Below are 26,165 nucleotides of genomic sequence, written 5' to 3' on the forward strand. Positions count from 1 at the left end.
AAATTCCATACCTGAAAAGCACTGTTTATTTAATTTGTATGTTTATTCTATTATATTTATTTGTGCTATTGGTCATAATTTGATTATTTGGTGGTTATATTTTAATACTGACTATTTACTTGTTTTTTTATGATATTTTAAATTTATATGAGGTATGCTAATAGTTTTTGCTGTGGTATCAAAAATGGAATCGAGAATTGTGAAATTTCGCTGTTATCTGAAATTTGTTGTCATAACGTTATTTATTTAGTTCGCATGGGTCAAACGCAATGAAAGCGAACTATTATTATTTTTCTTTTATTTATTACTTTTTTATGGTGGGTAAAAGTAAAAGTTTTAACCACTGGCCCTCAGAAAAAAATTAGTGTTAGTGTTTTAGTATTGAGCCCTGATAATGTCAGTGATGACTTTTAAAAATGGTTTCGATTTCTGGTAGCATTGTGTGTGTGATTTCTGTGAAAGGAGAAATGTATAGATTCAACATTACTTTAAATGCAGTGTAAGTTCATTTTGAAACCTGTGACTGTAATTTGGTGTAAATTGGAGTCATTTTGACTTGATTTTTTGATTGTTTTTTTTTCGTCTATTGCTATGGTTATCTCTATTAGTCAGATTCAGTAGTGCTTTTAAATACGCTTGTCAGTTCAGAAACTTTGAAATGTGTAGTTTGCAGCATGAAAATATAAATTAGCTTTTTACAAAAAGCGGGTAAAGATTGCTGCCATTATAATCACTGAAGTCAATTTCAACACAAGGTACACAAAGCTGCACTCTTGCGAAAACTCCCATTATAATCAATGAAGCATTCTACGCTGTGCAATCTCTTATTGACATAACATTTATACTTTTGATGGTTATAATGAAAGGATTCGCTAGCTTTCAAGAGCTCACACTGAAAATTTTGATTGCCCGTTGCGTTCACACGCTCAACAGATGTGTGTGATTGGCTACAAAGCTCAATGCTGCAAAAACATGTTGTAAATAGAAGCATTTGACGCTCTTCACAGAGCGCTTACACAAACACTCACGGGAGAGTTTTATAGCAGCCGACTATCACAGAGTACTGCTACTGCAGATATCGTCACATTGAATGATCAAATAAATCTTTGATGGCCGCCAAAATATTTTGAATGAAGGGAAAAGCCTGTCTATGCTGTAATAGCTTCATGTTCTGCTTATATTTTGGCAGGAGTATGTTTTAACTTATGTAATTACAGTTGTCTGTCCTTTTGAGCATGTCATTTATTGATGGGCCCTTTTGCAAAGCTGTCTGTCTCAATTGGGTTTTTCAAACATGGGTGTGAGGGCTGCTCCCTTGTAGTTTTTAAATGTACATACAGAGCTCTGAAGGCTTTATTTAATTTTTGTTGTCAAGCAGGCATCCCTTTTTGCTCCTACCTGAATATGTAAAAGAGTTGCAATTTTTTCTCTGGTGACAAATTTAGCACATTTATTTCAGTTTCCACAAGAGCAGCAATGAATATAGACCATATGGAAGATTTATTACATTTGTGGCATGTTTATTTGGCTAAATTAATAGTTTTAATGTTCCGCTGCTACACAAACTAAGAGCAATGGCATCTCGACCGCAGTTGTGAGTTACTATGTGAATTGATATAAAGACCTGTGTGTACATCTATAAATCTGTTTAAATTATTGATTCCTCTATCCTGCTCCACCACAAGCTTTCAGTCGAGTACGTTCTTGTATGTTTCACTTGTGCCAGAAGAGTGTAAGTGCGTACTTACATCACCTTAAATGCATTAGATGATTTGAAGATGTCATCATTCTTCTGAAGTAACACCAAAGGAGCCACTCGTCTTCTCTCTCTCTCTCTGTGTAACCCACACACTAACTCTCCTAGTCTTCTTTCAAATTATCACTGTGGAATACTGTTCTGTTCTGTCTTGGAAGCTGTCGTAATACTATCACACACCAGTTAATGGCCCTGTGGGACTGCAGGCACAGAAAGTTTTCAGACTGCATGCTTTGCTCTGAGCTCCTGTGCTGTGACCTCAGATGGACTGTGGAAAAGAATGAAACATACTGCAAGTATGCACATGCAAGCAAGTTTTTAAAATAAAGTACATACAAATATTAAAATAAATATATTTTGATAATAATCTTTGTTGCTCTTATCGTTTACATGCCAGTGATTACCAATGACTTTCTAAGGTTGATGACTTCTGCTGTCAGTTTAATATGATGCCCTTTATAAGCCTGCTAAAATGCGAGTGATTACATCAAAGTGCTATTTAAGCTGTGACATATAACAGGCACAAACAATGAGTGAAATTTGTAGACCTGATGCCCTTTGTAAAAAACCAAGCAAAGTTGGCCTATGTCCTGTGTTTCCAAGATCAGGTAGAAACACATTCACAGAAAATGTGCACTAAGTGAAGGAAGCATAGTGCTTTGGTGGATAGAGCCTGACAAATTTAAAGGATAGTTCATCCAAAAATGAAAATGGTCATAATTTACTCTCCCTCATGTCATTGCCAAAGTTGTATGCATTTCTGAACACTAAAGAAGATGTCTTGAAGAATGTTGGTAACCAAACAGTTTAGGTCGGGAACCAAAACGGTTTTGTTACTAAAATTCTTTAAATATCTTCTAACAAAAGAGAGAAAGTCATACAGATTTGTAAAGACATAAGGGTGAGTAAATTATGACAGAATTTTCTGGGTGAACTATCCCTTTAATTAGAAAAAAATAATTATCTGGTTAAAAAGAACAACAACACAAGTGACAAGTAGTTGAATTCTTTAGTACTATGATGGCACATTTCTGTACTGGATACACAGAAATCTTAAGAAAAAAATTAAAGTTCTTAGGAAAACTTTTAGAACTTCGCAAGGGAGTGCAATTTTTAAAAGAAACATCCTTTGCTCGTTTAAATAACAGAAAAGAACATTGAGAAACCCTTTTATTTCAGGAATACAACATATTTTAACTACTGTTTTTTTTTTCTTATTTTCTTATTTAAAGCTGCAATGAAATGAAAATTCACCTTATTTATTTTGTGAATGCATGTTATATATCATACTGTGAACAATTGTTTTGTGTCAGTTATGTTTTATCAAAATGTCAAGTCTTCCGGTGACAGACTTATGGTGATGTACTCTATGCCAGACTTCTCCAAACACTTTACATGATACCTTTGTAGTGTGAGTTTGGTGAAGTGTACTAAACTAACAGACTGCGTCCGAAATTGCATACTACTATATAGTAGGGAAGTATGTGATTTCGGATGCAGCCATTGTTACGTGTGTACCTTACTTCTCACCGCTGATTCCTGATGGTTTAGACTAGAGGACAATTATTCAGAGTCGCCCCCTGTCGTTTCAAAGAATAGTACAATTGCGAGCACGTAAAATATAAACGCCTTGTCCATTTGAGGCTCACGCTGTGGAGCCAGTTGAAAGTATATTTCACGCTTGAGACCTCTTGAGGGTCTTTTGACGTCTGAAGAACTGTTCTGTTTCAAGCAGGAGAGGTCCTAGTAATGACAAGAACTGCTGAAAAGCCCTCTTTGATCTGAGTCTTCATTAGGGGTGTGATGTATGATCACTACATGTTTACTGAACTTCCGGTCTACAGTCTTCACTTCTGAAGGTATCTTAAAGAGGGCTCTGACGGCTGGTGTTTGTAGAGGAATATCTTTACAGCCACTGCTCCACCACTCCAGGCAGGCTAATGACTAGTCCAGTCAGGTAGTTAGTGTGATTTGAAGGACTGTGTGAATTTGAACCAGTGTCATGTCAGACTCTCTGAGGCATTACATTCAGACCACAATCCTCATCCACTTTACTATCTGCATGTTTTTAAGGATCTCATTCTCATCTCACTCATATTTTGTTGGTGGTTTTATTTTGGAAGCATTCACTGATGGCTTTTTAGAACAGCATGGGGTACATTAAGTAGGTAGTCATTAGGGCTATAGGCGATTAGTTAAGTTTTTTATTTTATTTTATTCAGAGGAAACAAAAACCAAATAGCAATTGTACTATTCTGAAAAGATAAAGTAATAACTGTCTTATTGGTAGGCCTTGTCTTTGTATTAACCCTTTTCACATTTCTAAGAAGTGGAAGTCATCATACACTCCTAAAAATAAATGTTCTTTATTGTTATTAATGATTCCATAAAGAATCTTTACTTCTATGGAGCCTTTCCATTAAGCAAATGTTCTATATAGTGGAAACAGGTTATTGAGAATTTTTACTATTACCTGCAGGTGTGTGATGGTAATTGATTTTTTTTAATTGATTCATTCTAAGAAAAAAAATGGTTATCTTAAGAACTGCTTACTGAAAATTTCTTTTGCGGCATTGCTGTGAAAACGTCCTTTTCAGAGTTGCCAGGTCTTCGCAACAAAACTGTCCATTTAAAAATGGACCAAAAATATCCTTTTGGAGGTGGGTTGGAGTGCGGAAAAAAAATTCAGCCCGTGGCAACAATTTAAAAGAAACCCAATTCCACAGGATGTTACCCTTTAAGAGTGTAGTTGGGTAAACTTCTATAGTGGTAAACACACTACAACAAATATAATTTTTGTGTTCCCATTTGTCCTAATATCAAAAGAAAAAATCCACAATAGTATTCCTATGACTTTCCAAAAAAGAGGAAAAAAATATAGAGAGAGATTGATTATGTTGGTCAGAAGACAAAGATATAAAATTAGTTGTAGTGTTAAATGTGCATTACATTTTTGCATTAAATATGAGGCATGGATGGACAGAGTGGGATAGGGGTGGACGTGCCTCTGATGGTTTTTTATTTCAAATACAAATTAAAATAGATTAATGTGTCCATGGGGTGTGGAGTCCTTGTTGTTATGGTGGAATTAAAGGTTGTGTCGTGCTGAGTGCAGTAGGTCCAGAGACACTGGCTCGGGAGGTCATTGCCATGGAGGTGTTGCTCCTGTGTAGCGGCCACCTGTGACCATCAGGACACCTTGTGCACAGGGGAGACTGGTCTCAAGTACTTCATAGCTGTGACCCGCCTCATAGCACCACCTGCTCACATTATACCATCTGGGTTTGGGACAAAATGAGAGTCATGACATTGACCATTAGTGAGAAATACATTAGGAATATTATTGCAGACTTCACTGAGTGTAGGCAGGGGACCTTAATGTGATTTCTTGTTCAAATTTGGTTGATATGACATATCTAAATGCAAGTAATGATATATAGTTGTAATCGAAATTATTCAACCCTCATTGCAAATCAGGTTTATTGGCAAAATTTACAGACTTTCAGCTGTTTGCAATGAACAAATTAACATAAGTAATTGAAATCGCTCAACACAATAAATGTTTCAAGTGGTTTCCCCAAATTCAACTGACAATGCAACTTTTAACGACTTCTGCAGTCTCAAAATTATTCAACCCCCTGAATAGAACCCTCACAACAGCATTGTATAAAAAAATGTATACCACGGGGCTGTTGAATGCTTGAATCTGATTGGTTGAAGAACGTTAGAAGGCGTGCAATTATTTTTAGGGAAACGCACAGCTAAAGTAGTTCCAGGCAGGTCTTGACCGCATTAGTTCCATATCACTTCGCCAAATGATTTCAGTTACGGCCTACAACAGCAAAGGAACCAAAACCCACAACTACACACTGACCAAGCAAAAAAAATTATTAAACAATAGGATAAAAACAACTATTTATTTTCAATGTTTTTTTGCCACAAAATTTCATTTCATTATGTATTTATTAAGCACATAATCTCTTTCTTCCGCTTTCTCTCCCACTCAACCGCACACACATACAGTACGGACACACACTCGCACAGAAACGTTTTGTCAGCTCTGTTCTGATGATTTTATCAGTAAATATAGTTTAAGGACTTAAAAGCTACATGACAATTCTCTCTAGCGATGTAATAATGGCACTGGAGCAGATAAACGGTCAGTGTCACTATTAGTAGAGACGCTGCTGCCGAACACTGTAGAGAGACGCACAGAATCAGGTAATTCATACAAGCTTAATCTCTCTCTCTCTCTCTCTCTCTCTCTCTCTCTCTCTCTCTCTCTCTCTCTCTCTCTCTCTCTCTCTCTCTCTCTCTCTCTCTCTCTCTCTCTCTCTCTCTCTCTCTCTCTCTCTCTCTCTCTCTCTCTCTCTCTCTATATCAGTGGCTGAAGTCTCCGTTACTAGCTCTAAAATTACGTTTTGCAATTAGCAACGGAGTACACATACACACACACACATATATATATATATATACACACACACATACATACATATATATAATTTAAGTTATAATTGACGACAGGCCGATATATATATATAGTGTGTGTGTGTGTGTGTATGGAATAATTACATTTAAGTTGAATGATTACTAATTTAGTGAATATCAATGTCGCCTATCCAGTGGGGTTTCTAATCGTGTTAAAGGCGTTTAGAGGATGTTATGTTCATTTTCTTTGTTTGATATACTTTATGTAATGAACTTCAGTGTCAATTGATGATAATGATCATTCTCCAACTTAACTGATTTCAAAGCTCAGATTCTCTTATACTCTCTAGTTCTTTTATTCCGGCTCTGACTCTATTGGGGCCTGTGTCCTTATTCCATTCTTGTTTTATCTCTACTGCATTTTTACCCATCAGTTCAAATCTTCTTTGCCAGGCTGAACTCTCCCTCTGTCAGTTAGTTTTTGCCTGGGGAAGAAAGTGATAGCAGCACATTCACTGTCACACTTATCCCCCCTCCTCCCCCTCTCCTCCCGCCCCAGTCCCTAGCTCTTCCTCTGACACTTCAAGTCTGTTTGTGTTTGCTAAGCCTGTCTTCTAAGCTCACTCCTCAAACTTGTTTCACATCCAATTACGAGCATTAGAGCTGCAGCGGGCCACGCTCCCCCACCTCCCCTTCTGCTTTGACCAAGTTTTTTTCTTTCAGGACACCTGGCTCAGCACTCGCTGACAGCCATGCAGACGAACTGTCAGCAGCACCTGCGTCTGAAAGTAGCACTGCTCCAAAATGCTAGCAACAGCTTTACCCCAGAATACCAGGGACCTGTAATATAACCTGCTGTTGTTGGAAGTTTTTTTATTTATTTTTTTGGTCTCAGTTAACCTCAAGACTGAATTTAAGCCCCCAAACACGACATGTAGTTAATCATTGGCTGTGTTTGAAACCGAAAGATGCCTTGCTGTCAATGACTATGTATGAAGGTTCCCCCTGGTTTCAGACAGGCTTCCAGGGCACCTTCATGTATAATGATCTAAGGCAAATCAAGTGTGAGCTTTTGGAGATAGCCAAGTGAATATTTAATGTTTTTTTTTTTCAGTAGAAATGGAGTCATAAGTAAAAAAAAGTTTTTTTTTACAAGAAATGAAATTATAAATAAATTTGCTCCTTTCATCCATTCCTTCAAATGCCACTTTTATTCTTTCCACCAGCCTCATACACTGGATTGGGGGTATCATAGGGAGAGAAGGATACATTTTTGCAGTCTTCAAAATCTGACCAGGCATCTTAATGGACAAGAATGTGATTCAAAGATTGGATTTGCCGCTTTCCTACTATAACATTTGTATACTTTCTGTGAGTTTTTCAGTGTTAAAATAAAGCCATCCTGTTTAGTTTGGCATTCAGGGTTAGGAATCAACAACCTGTCCTTTTTTAGACATCTAATATACACCACTGTTCAAAAAGTTTTTTTTTCTCAAGAAATTACTACTTTTATTCAACATAAATCCATTATATTGATCAAAAGAAACCGTAAAGGCATGTGTAATGTTACAAAAGATGTATATTTAAAATAAATTTTGTTCTCTTGAACTTAAAAATGTATCACTCTTTCTACAAAAATATGAAGCAGCACAATTGTTTTCAACATTGATTATAGTAAGAAATGTTTCATGAGCAGCAAATCAGCATATTAGAATAATTTCTGAAGGCTCATTTGACACTGAAGACTGTAGTAATTGCTGCTGAAAATTCATCTTTGCCATCACAGGAATAAATTATTTTTTTAAATATATTAAAATAGAAATTGGATATCTGAAATTGTAATAATATTTCACAATGTTTCTGTTTTTACTGTATTTTTGAGTTCCGTGTCTTAGTGAACATATGAGACTTACAAAAACATTAAAAAAAACTTTATAAAGGCACCATAAATGGAATCCAATGTGAAACATATATAAATGTTATTTTTAATCTATTTATATTGATATATACCATAGTCTGCTGAATTTCTACATTGTTTCTTCGTAAAAAGGGTGTAACATTGCTGTTTTTGAAGTAATTAAACTCACAACTTTATGGTTAGTAGACAGAGATGCTGCACAGACGCAGGTAATTCACACATGCATCTCTCTCTATATATCATTTAATTAAAATAAATGCTATAATTCATTCAAATGTTATCGCATTACTCTCTATCTTATTCAAAGCAGGCAGAATGCTAGATCTAGCGAGCCGTAACTGATGAAAATAACCATAATTTTTACCCTTCTGGTCAAATATTGCACTGTAAATGACCATGGTATAAGCGGGATAATCCACGGTTAGCTGTGCATTAAACGATTTGAATGCTTTGTGATGGCTGGGTCTTTGCCTCCGCGTTGTGTATTAAAATCGTTTAATGCACTGCTAGACATTATCCCTTACTTAATATTGTATGGAATTTATGATGCCTTTAATAGGTCTGTGAATGTCATTAAAAGTATTAACACGCTTGTTTCATCAGTCAGAACAAAAAACACAGAATTTTTGATTTGATATTTGTTTGTTATATCTCCTGTGTTGAAATTTAAAATGACCTCATGACAGCAAACTTCTAAGGCAGAAAATGCAATAAAAAAAGCATTTTATTTTCCAGACATCTATTTCTTAAAAGTACTAAAATTATTATTATTTGAACAATTTAAGACCAAAAAAATCTGAACTAGAATCTTTAACATTTATTTGTTTGGTTGGTGGTTAAAATCCATTATAAAATCAGTTTTAAACAGTTGGAGTTTATTTCTTTCAAAGGCAAAACATCTGGCAAACACATCAGTTGCAAAATATAATATCCCCTCTCTTGTTGCGCATTTTCAAAAACTTCTGACGTATTGATCAGGTATAAAAATGAAAAACCATCTCCTCTAACTTTCCTCTCATTAATATGCTCTCATCTACTTGTGATTATTGCTAATGAGTGCATTATGAAAATGCACACATGCTTTTCATCCTTTTAGACATTTATTGGGTTTCACCTCGGATTTGATTTATTTGAGAGATGCTATGCTTGTATGGTGTTTGTGTTCTGCACAATTGTTTTTCTTTCCTTCATGGAAATAATGACTAGGGATAATTGTGGAATACAGTGTTCTTGATATCTGCGCTGGAGCACTGGGCGACTTGTAATTACAATGAGCGAATACAGATACAGTCATGCACTCGGATTCCTGCTAAGGCCCAGTAATGAGGTTTGATACGTTGTCTGAAGTGTGTGAACCTGTCGCCTGTTTAGATAAACCCAAAGTGCTAACACGCGGCGGCATAGGTCGGAAAATTCACCCAGCGAGCTGGAAGGACGAAGCCTGCTTATTGCTTACTGAACAACAAACTGATTAGCCCGCTTCCTTGCAGAGAATTAATTGTGTTCCTTGACGCTTAAAATTAATTTCCATTTTTTAATGTACTTTTTGAAGGCCTTGCTGCAGATAAATAAATGTGATTGATGAGAATACTGCGAGAAGTGTGTCATGTGTAGCCACGACGACTGCAGGAGATGAATGAAGCCCAAAGCCATGAAAGGGCTCAGGGTGTGTATCGATCTGGGTGTGTAAATATTGTGTAGCTGCCGTTACTTCCCCTGTTTGTGTCCAGCTTGATGGTTAATCAAACCTTTGGCATGGTGTGTAGTGAATGTTTGTTAATGCTGAGTGATTCGTGTACGTGCTTGTGTTCCAGTACCCACAATCGCTTTCATGACAAGTTATAAAATATGTATTTTGAAGCTTAACGCTCTTTTAACATGTTAAGGGTAACTATTTTTGAAGTTGTCACACAAGCTACTAAAAAAAGACTTTGAGAAATGGATTTAATACTGTGAAACAGCTAGGTGCTATATAAAGCAATGCATTAGGCAGTGAAGTAGCCAGAAAGAGGGCCATGTCTGACAATCAATTACAAAAAGTTTTGAAGCTATTTCCGTAGTTCAGACTGCTTTGTGAGATTCTTTGAGACTGCCACCCACTCATTCAGTGCTTTTTAAAATAAATCTTTTTTGGAAGTTAATACCTGTCTGTTTTTGTAATACCTAACCACCATGTCTATATGTAATATACAGTTGTCAACTTTTGAAGTGGATCAAAACCTTTCATCAAAGTTATACATGAATTTTGAACAATACCCGTTCTTGTCTTAGGACAACTTTAATTAACTTGTTTGATCCACTTCAAATGTTGACTACTGTATTTTTAGTGTGAAGTAATGCTGCTTGGTACTATAGAAATATAGACAGATGACCTTGTAGACAACAAATGGAAAGCTAATCACTTGCATTCACAGTTTGATTAATGCAGAATAAATGTTTTTGTTAGATACCATCATAAATAAGATAGAAGTAAAAATGATAAAAATAAGGGACTGTTTACACAACACTGTTTTGGGCGCCTGAAAATGCAAACTTTTGAAAATGGGATTCAAAGTGCAAGTTTTTATTTATTCATTATTGTCTGTGCAAAAACATGAATAGGTGAAAACAGTGGCGTCGTGCATACGTATTTCAGTCTGTAGGCACGTAATGTTTCTTCACAAAGTTGCATCGTTGTCATGTTAGACTTAGTTATAGCTTCTTCTCACAGGCCATTAGAATACTTAACTCACTTTAAAATATACAGATATGCTGGCTGTTGGACTGTCGATACATGTACATTGAAAGACTGAATCACATATGCTGCTATCCTTATGCTATGTGCAATACACAGTACTACTACATGCACTAGACCCACTGTGTATAGTATTATAATTGTTGTATTACATCATGACATGATGTAATATCAAACTCAGAAGTAGGACCTTCCCTGTTGTAATTGAAGGCAGCATTATTGCAACATCATCTTTTCACTCTAAAAAAAACAAAACAAATGTTGAGCAGGATATTGGACCGATTAGATTCATAATAAAGCAAGTGACTGACAAAATGTCAGGACAAAACCATTCCATTTACATGGATGAGATTTAACATGTTGCATCTGGTTCAGATGCACTGTACACATTTATTTAAAGATTTGGCAAATTTAGCATTCTGGTTGCATATTTAGAGTAGCCTAAAACACAAAATTCACTTTATATTTCTTTTTGTTTTCTTGTTGTCCGTCCTTTTTCCTAAAATATATTTGAATTTGCAGTCTTATGGCATTCGCATTCACTTTCAAGATCAGGATTTAGAATTACTCTGTTTTTTTGACTCATCCATGCCTGTTTGTCTGGCCAGGTGCGGCCCGGCAACCAGGACAAACATGTCAAAAAGTGACATGATGCTTCTGTCAGGCAAAACGCCGCTAACCCAAATATACCCTGACATATGATTTCCATAAACAAATGAATGCAAGTTCTGAATAGCAGACTGGAGCCTGCCTCCACGTCTGTGTCACTTACTCTAAGCGACAGCTGACGAGTTGCCGGGCAGGTGTGAGACTCGCTGTAACTAGCAGTTAATGCTCACTGGCTGAACACTTCCACACCTGAGTCAAAACCCAGATAACTCATATTCAGTGTGCCTTTAAGAAATGTCACATACTACAATCTGCTTCAAGACAGCTGCCGAACACTACTGCTTTTTTAGCAGCCTATTTCAGTGGGAGTTTGATGCGAGTTTGTCAATGTGTGTGTTTTTAGGTGGCTGAGATGCATGGAGAGCTGATAGAGTTTAACGAGAGGCTGTACCGCTCCCTCATGGCCAAAGACAACCTGATTGGACAGATGAGACAGGAACTCATCGACCTGCGCGGTCCAGTAAGCACATGCAAGCACACACACACACACACACACACACACACACACACACACACACACACACACACACACACACACACACACACACACACACACACACACGCCTCTCTGTGGGTGTGGGAAACCGTACCTTCATTGAGTGGTTGTTCTTTCTTCTCTATCTCTGCAGTCCGGGCACTCTGGGCAGATCGCTGTCTGCTTCCATAGGTCTGCCCCCTCTTCCATCATTAACTGTCTGTCTGTGCCAATACACCATTACCTTCCTTTGTCTCAAACACATTTGCCTAGCTAACTAAACGAGGGCATATTATAGATCTTTTTTCTTTTTAAAAAGAGCTACGAAATGTTTTCGCATAAAAAACACTTTTTGTTTTTATATATATATATATATATGTAACATTTTGTAAAAAATTTTTTATAATGATAGCTTTGTGAGAAGAAGCCAGATTTTTTTTTTTTTGTCTGAATGTAAATGAGATTTAAAGGGATACTTCACCTCTTGAAAGATGAACGTGTATTTAAAATAGGTCATTTATGTAGAAGAAATGTGAAGAAATTTTTGAATTTGGAGCTTTCTAGACTGAGAAAAGCCAGAAAATGTATTTTTGGCTTATGTGGATGAAAGACAACAACTCCCAGAATGCACTTGCTTCGCTGCCCTAGGAGGCCACTCCCAAGCCACACCTACCGGTTAGAAAGCGCAGTTGAAAACAAGGTTAGGCTACTAGTGAGTCTCCGTGACGAGTTTGCCCGGGATATCGAGATCGGCAAAAATGTCCGGGATTCGGCTTTTGCGTTCTACAGTCGCCATTCATCATGTTTACTGTGGCGAGCAGGAAGAGGCTGAGGGCCGTGAGAGAACGGCGCGAGGCCGGTGGCGTCATTACTGAGACGCGGCGGTCTCGTATCTCTCACAGAGGAGCGGGAATTTTCTTAGCAATGGTAAAACACACATCAACTGATCACTTGTTTAGCGTTCATGTAAACACTACATTCAGATTCACCAATCCGAATGAATTCAGCTAGATTGAAACAAAAGGTGTGCATGTAAACAATGAATGGCGACTGCAGAAAGCAAAAGCCGAATCCCGGACATTTTGGACGATCTCGACGGCCGGACATGTCCGGGAAAAAGAGGATGGTAACCCCTACTACTCAGCTTTCTCCTATATTACTCAGCTTTCTCCACAGAACAAGAGCCTGTTAGCTTAGCTTCCAAAGAAAGACAGCTGACACAAGTACATTCTGTGAGTGAGATCCCCATCCCACCCTCTATTGGCGGGCTGAACACATGCGGAACAGCCCCTCCTACTGGCTGTAGTCTTTAGCCTCTGGCCAGAAAATCCTCCGATGACGTAAAATGACGATTTTTGCGTCATCGGAGGATTTTTTCCAGACAAAAAATACATAAATGTCTCCTCTCAGGGGGATATGAGGTTGGAAAGCACGGTAATTCGAAAATACTACAGTTTTTCTACTAATACAAAGCTTAATGCTAAATCCTGAAGTATCCCTTTAAGAGCTTTGACAGAGGAAAATGGGTTACATTTTATTTTAAGGTGTCCTTGTTACAGTGTAATTATACATTTACGTACTGTCGTAGGGTAAGCATTTGGAGCCAAAGGAGGTGATAGAGAAGCATAGGTGACAAAACACTGGCGACTGGTGTTTTGGCAACAAAACACTAGACAAATCTCATTCACTAAGCATATGTATGCATTTTTTTTTCGATACCGGTGCCATATCGATACTTTAAAATGGTACCGGTGCCTGAACCGATACCTGAAACGAAAACAAAGAGCCACAAAAACGATGGTGGATGACATTAAAGAATGGCTTTTTTATTGAGAAAATTAAATAAAAAAAATATTTGAATTGAACAATATATTAAAAGTTTAAAGTGTACTTTAATATAAATATAAGTAAATACAAAACACAACAAATTTACATAAATTCACAATAAAACATAAGCTACCTACCTAACCCATCTACAATAATTTAACAGAATCTAAATAACTTAAAATAATTACAGTGTACTAATAACAACAAAGGGTTACACTTTATTTTAAGGTGTCATTGTTACAGTGTAATTATATATTTAAGTACTGAGTAATATTAAGCAACTACATGTACTTACTATAGGCTTAGGGTATTATTAGGATTTGATTGAGGGTTAGTTGCATGTAATTATGCATAATTTACTGTTATTACTATGGTAAGTACATGTAACATGTAACAATGATACTGTAAAATAAAGTGTTACCCAGCAAAGTAGTAATTTCATAAAGAAATTGTATCTTGTTTTCTGAAAATGAATTGAGTTTTGGCTTAAAACAAGCAAAATTCTCTGCCAATGGAGTAAGAAAAATGATCTTGTTGAACATGGAAAATGAGAAAAATTATCTTAATTCAAATGGAAAACAAGATTATTTTTCTTACCTCATTGGCAGATAATTTTGCTTGTTTTAAGCAAAAACTCAATTAATTTAGATTTTTTTTTTCTTTTTCAGAAAACAAGAAATAATTTCTTGTCATTTTACTTGAAGAATCTTTTTGATATTTGGACTGAAAACAAGAAAAAAGAAAAAAAAGAAGCATTTTTTGCAGTGAAAGGATTGTCATTGCTGCTTTCATTTTTTATTTTGCTAGTACTTATGTCTATTTAAATGTCTGAAACCTAAAATAAAGATTATGTGTTTGAAAACACTGAATAGTTGAAATATGAAAAGCACTGAGCGCATCCGTCTCTGGCTCAGCGCCAACCAGAGCATGAAAACACATTTGAATTTACGCAGTTGATCATGTGATCATACGTGTCAAAGGGTGTCACCGAAATCTGCGTTCTGATTCGGTCCGGTACATACCGGCCATATAGGTACCGGTGCCAATGGTTTCGGCACCCAACACTAACGCACAGTAATTTTAATTTTAACGTTTACGTTTTTTGTCTGTTCCTCGCACAAAGCTATTTTCTATTTTTGGATGAAGTATCCATTTAATTTGACCTGTCTGTCTCTAGTGGCATTCTCAGCCACAGTGCGTTTCACCTCGTGGCTTCCATCCATCCTCTCTCTTTCCTGTTCGCTGCTTATCTGTTGGCCACTGATTACTTTTTGATACATCTGACGGCAGTGGCTTTGAACCATGGACTTCTGTAACTGTGCTGAACTGTATACGGTGGATGGGTTTATCTAGCCTCCATGGCTCATGTGTCTGTTCCTCTCTGGTGCCACTGCCTGCCAAGATGCAGCAGCCTGTGAGTCGTGACCTCTGTAAATGCTGAAATTACCACACTTTCACCACAAGATAAGATGCACACTAAATAGGATTAGAGCCTGTTCTTGGTTAGGCTCATGTGTTTTCAGGAATGAGGGGTAAATGTGTAGTCATTTAGAGCTTAATGTAAATTTAGCTTTTTCCTCCCTTCCTAAAACAGATTTTCGGAATCAAAAGAGAAACATTTCTTCATTAAAATTTTTACTTTGGACCAAATCAATTATTTTCAGTGAATATTGCTGGACTGTCATGCTTTTGTCAGATAAGAATTTAGCTGGTTTGGAAATTTATGCAACAGTACAGTGTTAATCAGCAAACTCAGCTGGACGCAAAAGGAAACGCTCACCATGACCTCATGCGCTCTGCTTTTTGGACAGGTGCCAGGGGACCTGAGCCAGACCTCTGACGATCCCAGCCTATCTGACTTCGAGACGTAAGTGGCCTCCTACTCGCTGTTCTTTTTATATTTGTGTGTATGTGTGTTGGAGGTGGTGTACAGCGAGCCTCTTTAGAGAATCTAATCGATGGTATGGAATTCCATAAAGAGATGCCTCCGATCTGACGGAAAAGACTGTGCTAAAAATAGGGAGGTTGAATGCTGCTTCTGTTTTTACATTCGGAGCTTTCATGCACCTCTTCCACACTGCTATAACCTTTGTACATGAGAAGATGTCAGTCATTAAAAATGGTTGAAGAAAATGCATGCAATGTTAAGCTTGTGGGTCATGTAAAAGACTATTTCTATATTGTATTTCTATTACATTTAGAACTTAAAAATCACATCCTCTTTTTGTACGACATTGATAGTAATGATAGTAATGAAAAGTTATCTTGAATAAATTACTTGCTCATCAGAAATTATATTCTCTGCTGAATTAAGCCTTCGTCTGAGGTAAATACTGACATATTCCTCAAGGTGGAAAAAGTAGATGCATCTGATGAAGCTTGATGCTTTGTTTTATGGGTGCAATATGGAGGGTGTTTGCGTCTCAGATGGATGGTAACCAAATGAATAGCCTGAGCTGCATGTGTTTGTGACCACATTACAGATAATGAGCTCAGATGGGAGAGACTGTACTTCTTGTTGGTTTCATTTGGAATATTAGAGAATATTTGTTTTCGATTCAATTTCAAGCTTTCTATAGGCATATTTCTCCTGTCTGTGAGGCAAGTATATGCTGAGTTTTGATTCGTTTGGAGATTCCTGTTTTCATAATTTTACAAAACACAATTTTTTGTTGTTTTTGTGTACACAACTTTTGTATGACCCAAAATTAGTATTTTAAGTTTTCGATCACATTGGTTTCATCCACTGACATCAGAGAGTTTATGGTTTAAGTTTATAATTTTTTCCCATGTCTGTTTGTTAAAAGGCTTAAAAGACCCCTGGGCAGATAAAGTGATTATAGCTACACTAAACATCTCTTCTTTTGAGATGTTCTCTAATTAGACTTTCCCCATGTGTTCTTTCCTTCCCTGTCTCTCTAAGAACTCAACGTGCCCTTGTCAACGTGTGGATCCCCTCTGTGTTCCTTCAAGGTCGGGCTGCCAACGCCTATCATGTATATCAGGTAGTTCTTTTAATCAGAATTTAATCCACCATGTACTACTGGAAAATTTGTAATCTTCTCCTAACCACCCTTTTCCCTCACAGTATGTAATTGAAATGCTCTGTCATTTGGACTGTATAACAAGTTTGCTGACTTAAGCCAAGTGAAAAAAGACGGAAAGTTGATGTCCTTTGAACAGTGGTGAATCATGGTTAATTCATTTACTATCTCTATACTCCCAGTTTTCTGTAAAAAATAAAAGAAAAGTTATTACAAGAGCAGAAAAATCCAAAATATCATAGCCTAGTTGTGGGGAGGCCTTCAAATATTGTGTTGGACAACATGGGGCCTTTGAGTCAAAATGGTTGAGATCCACTGGCTTTGACATTTTAAGTTGACAGTTTTATTTGTGTAAAAATGAGTTTCAGAAATATGAGTATGATCTGCATTTAGTTATGATACCGATACCAACAACCGATACTATGCAGCGTGTACAGTACAGTGCTTGTGACAAAGAAACATAGACAACAGAGCAAACAGAGAGCAGAATGGAGATATTAGAGAAGGATGTCTATGAAGTAAATGTATCGAGTTAATAGAATGTTAAACAAATTAAATATTTACCCCTATATAGCAGATTGTCGAGCGCACATCCTTTTTTCAATAATTCAATAAATATTATTATTATCGCTGGAAATTTTGTAGTTCGCTCGGATATGGCAATAGCCATAAGTAAAATGCGGAGCATATTACTAATGTCAACTGATGATAAAGAGAAAAAGAGAGCGCACTTCTGTTGCATGCTCTTGATTGTTGATCGTTCACTCAGCACACATGCGTCATTTGAATTTAAACTAAATCGTATGTGCAAGTAAAAACATGAACTGATGATTTATGATAATGCTGCCTCTCGGAGAGCGTGCGAATAGCCTTTTAAATTGAGTTCTCTTTCATTTATTCTTGCTTTTGAATGGACAAATTCACACAAAATTATGTTAGAATGCCCATATAGGCAAGTATCCTTGTGAAACAGTTGGCTATGTCTTAGGTGAACTTAAACGGTTGAAAAGGAAACACATGTAACAGTATGTTGGATACGTGCAGCTCTTAAAGTGACAGCAGCCTAATAAACCTACTGTTGTCTTTGTCCTCAATGTTAATCTGACAACAAAAGACAAAGCTATTTGTTGAGCCCTGCTGGAGCAGCTCTAAATATTAACTGTGTTATTAAATTAAAGGGGGGGGTGAAATGCTCATTTTCACTCAATCTCCTGTTAATCTTGAGTACCTATAGAGTAATATTGCATCCTTCATATCTCCAAAAAGTCTTTTGTTTTATTATATTTTTAATTGAAAGATTGGCTGTACCGAGTCTTTCCGGAAAAAAACGAGCGGCTGGGGGCGGGCCGTGTGGGCGAAGCTAAAGCTGTGCTAACGCGCCGAGCTAACAACACACAGAGACATTTGTTCAACAGTTTTACTCACCGTTCCAACGCACGACCGCGAACCTTTATCATTGTGACTGCTCGATCCTTAAGCATTAGACGATCTGGGCTTTGTTTATAAAACAATCATCGTCGAAATGCAGGGAACAACAGTCTTGCACAACTCCGTTTATGCTCAGGAAAACAAACTCCATCCACTGGTCCCTTAACGCTGGGTTCTTTGGGAATCTGTGCAGGGTTGTCTTGCCCTGGCAACCAAAAACACACTTCTTTGGTGACACTGACTTCCCAAAAGCCGGGCAGGGCGCTTTGATGGCGAACTGCTTTCACTCTCTTGCTCTGTTTTACGAGTGCGCGCGCGCCCGCGATCTTACCGGAGAAGTGCCCTTAGGACCCATATAAGGAAATTCCGCCCTCTCTTACGTCAGACAGAGCCATACTCGAAAAAAACTTTCCGAAACTTGTGACAAACCGGAAGGACAATTTTTGGAACAAAAATACTCCTTCAAACGTACAACTTAACTTTTGAAACTTTGACCATGTTTAGCATGGGAATCCAACTCTTTAACAGTGTAAAAAACTCAGTATGCATGAAACAGTAATTCACCCCCCCTTTAAAGATAAATGATGAGTAATAATGCGAAGAGCGAAAGTAACAGTAGCTCCTACAATACTATATTTAGTTAAGAATGAACTACAATAAGTACAAAAAAAAAGAATTGTACATGTGCTAATGTGAGTCACCATCGGAAAGACCGCTGGAAAAGAGAACAGACAAAAGCATGTTGAAATGACCCCAAACCGAAGCGCATTGTATCCTGCACAACAGGCATGTTGACATATAGAGTATACAGGTGATATGATGATATGACACTTTGTAATGTTTCTATTTTCATACAATAGTGACCCTTGCACTTTCTATAACCGTATAGATTACCAGGAGACCCTCCTAAGTAGCAATAGTGCCCCCACATATTAGTTGATTTTGCCGAGTCAATTGGTTTTGACAGGGTTTTTCGATTTTCTCTGAGTGTTCCCTCGAGTCTGGCCTTGAAATGGATCCCCATGGAAATGGATCCATTGTTTTTTCAAGGCATGACTGATGGATAATGCTTTCCACTATTTTAGATTTAACCCAGTATAGCAGGGCTTTTCATTTTCTGATGATTGATGACTCCAGGCGCTTGTGTCTCTCACGTGAGCACTAATGTCATCGGCATGTTTATGTGTTCTTTTGGAAAATACCTGCATTAATTTAATCCTTCATGCAGAGAGACGCCCACTAGTGTCTACACTAGACTACACTTTCAAGAGCCCGTCAGGTTTTTCTTAGCAGTGTTCAGAATTGCACAGGGGAAATTATAGGCATTAACTTAATGTGCTGTTTATAGATTACAACGTGTTCTTCAAAAGTACTGAAAATGTGCAGTTAAAGGGGTCAAGACAACCCTTAGCACTGTTGTCAAGGGTATGTTCAGTACCCAAGTTTTTGGCACAAAGAAAAAGAGAGGGCAGGAAAAAAATTAGGTAGGAGAGAGAGAGTGAACAAGCAATTTTCTGGAAACATGATATTTTTTCATGTTTCTTTGAATAGAAAGTTAAAAAGAAAGGCATTTTTCTGAAATGGAAATCTTTTGTAACATTATAAATGTCTTCACTGTCACTTTTTATCTATTCAGTGCATCCTTGCTGAATAAAACTATCAATTTCGTTCAAAAAAGTATTTACCCCAAAGTACTAATACAACTACATAATTACAAATATTTAAATATTATTTACTGTTTATAATAGCTGGACAATAGATAGTATCTTCATGCTATCCTTATTTGTTTAGCCCTGCTGTTGGCATAAATTAATCAAATGTCTTTGTTGCAGTCCACAGCAGTATTTGTTGGTTAAAAGGCAACAAATTAACAATCTATGATCTCTAAGAACTGAACCATATATTTATAGATTTGCTTTTGCAGCCGCTCAATGTGCTAAATTTCCTTCTAAAAGTAGAAAAATACAGTGCGATGCATCTCCATGTGAATAAATTGCAATAGATCCTGAATTATACATCAGCTTTGATGACAGTGCATTCTGATCTGTATTGAGTGATTGTATAATTTGGTAACAAAAAGAATATATCAAGAAGTCATCTGGCTCCTGAATGTTTCATTTTATGAGTCAGTGGCTCCAAAGTCAAATTTGTTTTTAGTCTGGAGTCCTGCATCAGCCTGGCAGCAGATTATGGCACATTACCACCACTGTCCAAAATTGCAGCTACTCCATTTCCCACTTTTTGTGTTTCTGCCACTCGTTTTTTGCTTTGCCCCTATAAAATAAATCAGAGTGCCATTGAATTCCATAGAAAGAATGTAATTGATCTTCAGTAATATTACCAGGGCTTTGTTTTGTTGTGAAGATTTCTACCTTTTTTGTTTCATGTCACTTAATGAAAAAATATAACAGCTGCCTAAAACAACTCATTCACGCTTATGCAATTTTGCCAGAAAGGGTTATTAAAAAAGCAGATGTAATGACTGTTATAATGTGGATTTACTGGGGCTGTGTCGTTCTGGTGTTTTCCTTTATTTCAGTGCAAATGTTCTTGGTGATGTCTCGCAGAAATGGCCTACAGTATATTGTATTATGGTTGGTTGTGCCCATTGATCTGAAGTGTTAATGGTGCTGCTCTGCCTTTGTAAAGAGTTGCTGTGGTGATGGGGTCTTATAAAGAGATTTTATATGGTGGCAGGCAGCAATCGCAGAATACACCTTTCTCTCTTTTCATCACCCTGTTCTTTTCTCCCTACCCTTCCCTCATACCTCCTTTCTTCAAAGACATCAGAGGTGGAGACGAGGTCTGCAACCTCGCATTGCTCCATGCATACATACATGCTCGGTTGTCGCTACGGCGGGTTTTCAAGACTGACAGATCACTGTCAGCCAAAATGTCTACCAAAAGTCTAAATATTATACGGTGCTATGCAGAAGTTTAGACACCCATGCTAAAGTTGACTAAAAAGAGGAATAAAAAATCATCTTTTGGAAATTGAACTTAATGCCTTAATTAAAAAAATTAGGAAAAATCCAACCTTTAAGGACACCAATTTTCTTTGTGAATGAATAATGTATCGTAAATAAATAAATATTCTTCCTTAAAATACAGGGTGCATAAGTCTGGACACCCCTATGTTAAATTCCCACAGAGGCAGGCAGATTTTTATTTTTAAAGGCCAGTTACTTCATGGATCCAGGATACTATGCATCCTGATAAAGTTCCCTTGGCCTTTGGAATTAAAATAGCCCCACATCATCACATAGCCTTCACCATACCTAGAGATTGGCATGGTTTTATTTCAGTTAGCCTAATAGCTGGTTTGATTTGCATTGAGAGATGATCTTATGGAAAGTACTCCATGCCAATCTCTAGGTATGGTGAAGGCTATGTGATGATGTGGGGCTATTTTAATTCCAAAGGCCAAGGGAACTTTATCAGGATGCATAGTATCCTGGATCCATGAAGTAACTGGCCTTTAAAAATAAAATTCTGCCTGCCTCTATGGGAATTTAACATAGGGGTGTCCAGACTTATGCACCCTGTATTTTAAGGAAGAACATTTATTTATTTACGATACATTATTCATTCACAAAGAAAATTGGTGTCCTTAAAGGTTGGATTTTTCCTAATTTTTTTAATTAAGGCATTAAGTTCAATTTCCAAAAGATGATTTTTTATTTCTCTTTTTAGTCAACTTTAGCATGGGTGTCTAAACTTATGCATAGCACTGTATATTTCCCATGTGATTTTATATGCAACATTATGAAATGAATGCATTTGTAAATTAATTGATCATGAAATTTATACATTAGTGGAGTAATTGTGAAACTATTTACTCTGAAAAGTGGTGTATTTTGGCATACGTGATATATGAGGTTGTGGGGCAGCAGTGATAAAGATAAAGATAAGATAAAATATACTTTAATGTCCCCCAGGGGGGAAATTTGTCTTGGGCTTCAGTCACTGCGACACACACTTACAACGTACCACATAAAATATACACCGAATATAAACAATACAAACATGCGTCATTACACTGTATCGTGAAAAAAAATAAAAAAAATAAATTAATAATAATAATTGCACAGCACAGTGGGGATAAAAAGTATACAAGTAGGTAACAGTCATTTGCTACTGTTTAGCATCTTAATAGCAGCTGGGATGAATGAGTTTTTATACCTCTTTAACCTACAGTACGGCATTTTAAATCGTTTACCTGAGGGTAACAACTCTAGTTCCTTATTCCTTGTTCCTTGTTCCTTATTCAGTGCTCATAAAAAGGTTTACCTCCTACCTCCTTACCCATTTTTGTGTTTAATAAGGACTCATTCTATCCCCTAACCCTTACAGAAAACATTCTGCATGTTTGCATTTTTAAAAAAATGAAAAACAAAAACATCAATTAGTATAATTTTTTAACAAATTATCTAAAATCTTGTCCCCACAATGTCATTTTTTTTTGGTTTTACTATCCTATGGGGACTTTTGGTCCCCACAACACACAAAGATAATATGTAATTTGATCAATACATGTATAACAAATATTAACAAATATTAATATAACACGATACAGCAATTTTGCGCTAATCAGTATATTGCTTGACAAACAATAATGATACATCACAATATCTGTCTAACTATGAAAACAAAATGCCTGTGAAAAGGTTAAGTGAGGGTTTTCTCTCTTTATTCAAGTCCAAACTGTTAGAAAACAGCACAAAAAAAAAGTTTTTCAGTCTATAAATTGGGAACATCTCAGTGTATCTCTCAGCGGATCCCTAATATATCCACTGATAGACAGATCCGCCGATAGACACTTGCTTGCAAATGCTCCTGTGTGTATCTGTGTAAGCGCCTGGTGAAGAGCGTCAAATATGTCTATTTACAACATGTTTGTCCCATCAATGGTATAAAAGCCGAAGTGGGTCCAGACTTTGGACTTAAACGTGGTTTGGGCTTCTATTATTTTTCTCACACTCACCAGCAGGGAAATCTATTTAGAGCGCCATATTTTATTAATTAAAATATGGATATTTGGCCAGCGTATCGATTCTCGTATTGCACGGAGAAGGACAATGATATATCGCCCTATCGCTATTTTGTCCCACCCCTGATAACAAAGCTGTTAATTGCATGTTCATTCCACTTAAGCAGTGTTGCATTTTGTTGAGGTCATCCTGGCACCGTTTTTAAGTGTAGACTGGCTCGACACTGATGCCCTCAACAAAGTAACAGTGTTTTCGCCCTAAATAAAGGGGATAGAATAGCTTCCTTTGCAAGGCTTTCCCTGGTGTTCCAGTGCTCTGTGTTTGCTCTTAGCTTATTGAAGTGCACATATACAAGCACTGAAATCCTCAGTCAGAATTTAGTTTTTTAAAATGAGTTATTCCCTTTGATCAGCAAAACCAGCTGAGCCCACTGCCTCCCAACTCTGCAAAGTTCTTGTTTTTATGAACTAATGAGATTTGATAACTCTTTTTTTTTTCTCTCCCCCTTTTATTTCCATTTTGAATATTTCCTATAGCTAATGATTAGGGTGAGAACACAACCAAATGATGTGTCTGTACTCGTGGCTTCTAACGTGAATGTTCCTCAGTAACTGAGCGTTGATATTATGCAAGTCCATCTTAAATGACTTCTCCAGTGAGTGATATCATTGAATATGCACACATAAGTGACTATTGAATTAGTATAAATCCGCAGAAAAGTGGACATCTCCATAATTTATGTCATGGCCTCTCCCCAGTGAGGATGTACTGAAGACTCTAATATCAATATCACAGCCTCCAGTCGCTTGCCCATTAAAAGAGTCTAATTTAAACTGAAACTGGCTTGACTTAAAAAGGAAAATGATAGATGCTGCATGCATGAGCAGGGCGCAGTGCGCAAATCTGAACCCTGCATATGTATTTTGAAGGATATTACGCTGATTATAGTGTAATGATGATCAGGATGGTGAAGCCGGTGATTATGATTATAATGAGAATCACGATGACGGTTAGTAAGATAATGATTCTCATTGCAGTCAGATCATCGCCGGGCTGTTATTAATTGCAAAGTACTTTCCACGTCGACATTAAAAATTGCCCGCCGGCTATTGTGCCACTCTATTTGATTGAAATCTGGCAGGGAGGGCACTCATGATGAATGGATCATTGCTTGTTTTTCTTGGTCGTATCTTACGAGACATCTTTTTCAATACAGAAAAGTATCCAGCCGTTGAATTCAGCCTGTTAGACATTAAATACCAGTTGTATTTCCATATCATCAATCATACACAGAGGTTTTCAGGGGTGTCTCATGGGTTATGGCAGGTCGCTTTTTGCCGTGGTGCTTCCACATGTCTAAATAGTTGATTATTAGGTTAACACCTGGGGAAGGGAGAAGGTGTGAGAGTGTATGTTTAACCTTTAGAACGATGCTCGCTACAAAGCAGAACTGATCTCTTACTCATCCTCATTATGGTGGCTATGGATCCGCACTCATGACTAATTCATACGGAGCGGACGGCTGGAGCTCACTGGGGCCAGAACCTCACTGAACGATGGGTAGACTCAATGACTTCATAGCTGGCTGAGGAGACAAGATGTCAGTTCCCTGAAACTCCCTTTCACAGTTTCCCTTGCCTTTTCTTCCTCTGTTTTTCTCTCTTGGCTGCTCAAGTGGCATTTTCAAATCCTTTCACAAATATAATAAATTTGAGAGCAATATTGCGGCTATCAGTTTTTCATGGATGCTTGATTTAGGCCCCGAGCAATATGTTTCACATTAGTGAGTATTTCATTTCAAAATAGTGAGACTTGTCTGGATGGACCTTTTTATAGACTGTTTATGTTCTTCTAAACCAGCGTTTCCAGACCTTTTTTTTCTTATGTAACCCCATATCCCAATCAATAAGGTTAAAGTACATTTTCGCTGACTCTAAACCAGATGTGTGTTCCTTTTATGTGAAATATAACTGTAGATCATTCCGGATGATTTAAATTGGCTGATTATTGCAGTGATTCACTAAAAGCAATCAATACTGTGGGTAAAAAAACAGACTTGCAGAAATCTATGTAGCTCCCTCGCCCTTATTATTGCTTGTTTGTCTATTACAAGTTTTGACAGTTTTGCATGCAGAAAGACCTCATGGGACGTTTCACAAAAATGAGGGGCGGGGGCTTCTCCAGTGGGGCCCTGTCCCAAATGGCACCCTAAACACTCGCGGTCCTCCTACTAGTCCACACTTTCGTGACGTAATGCTGCTTGGACTGTCGGGAAGAAGTCTGTTGCGTTCTCTCGAGGAGAGGAGCGCTCTGCATTTAACTCCAGTGGTGACGAGGCTCTGTTCGATTCAGATGTGCCTCATTCCGCGCTGCCAGTCCTGGTAGTTTCAGTGCACCCATATATATATTCTCTCTCTCACACCCACTCCAGTCGGGAACCTGACGAAGGGTGGCAATTTAAGTGACGGGGTGGCGATGATAATAAGGGGGAGGCAGCCGTTCTGTCACAATATCTATACATACATACACACTACCATTCAAAAGTTTTGATTCCGTAAGATTTTAGTAATGTTTTTTAAAAGAAGTCTCTTATGCACACCAAGGCTACATTTTATTGATTTTAAGGATACTTTGATGAAGAGAAAGTTCAAAAGAACAGCATTTATATGAAATCTAAATCTTCTGTAATATTAAACATGTATTTACTGTTAATCAATGTAATGCACCCTTGCTTAAAACTATTAATTTAAAAATAAAAAGTAATGTTGACCCCAAACTTTTGAATGGTAGTTTGTGTATATATGTGTATAAATAAATACTTGTAGTATTTACAGAACATTTATCCCCTGTAGAATTGGGCATTTAAAAGGCAATTTAGCCAAAGTTAAATGGACA

At 37.3% G+C, this 26,165-nt stretch overlaps 1 protein-coding gene across 5 annotated transcripts in view; it reads left to right on the top strand.

Moving 5' to 3' along the window:
* Positions 1-26,165, top strand: part of snx29 (sorting nexin 29) — a 119,141-nt gene that overhangs the window by 60,558 nt on the left and 32,418 nt on the right. For 4 of the 5 annotated variants that reach the window (XM_081393121.1, XM_081393119.1, XM_081393120.1 and 1 more), the window contains 3 exons: positions 11,849-11,965; positions 15,619-15,674; positions 16,731-16,812. In XM_081393121.1, the coding sequence (XP_081249247.1) occupies positions 11,849-11,965; positions 15,619-15,674; positions 16,731-16,812 (255 nt within the window). Of the gene's footprint in view, positions 1-11,848; positions 11,966-12,134; positions 12,364-15,618; positions 15,675-16,730; positions 16,813-26,165 lie in introns of those variants that run through there. The other variant, XM_081393122.1, reaches the window with a different exon arrangement.

The sequence above is a fragment of the Scardinius erythrophthalmus genome (assembly GCF_964197995.2).
Source record: "Scardinius erythrophthalmus genome assembly, chromosome: 18".
NCBI lineage: Eukaryota > Metazoa > Chordata > Actinopteri > Cypriniformes > Leuciscidae > Scardinius > Scardinius erythrophthalmus.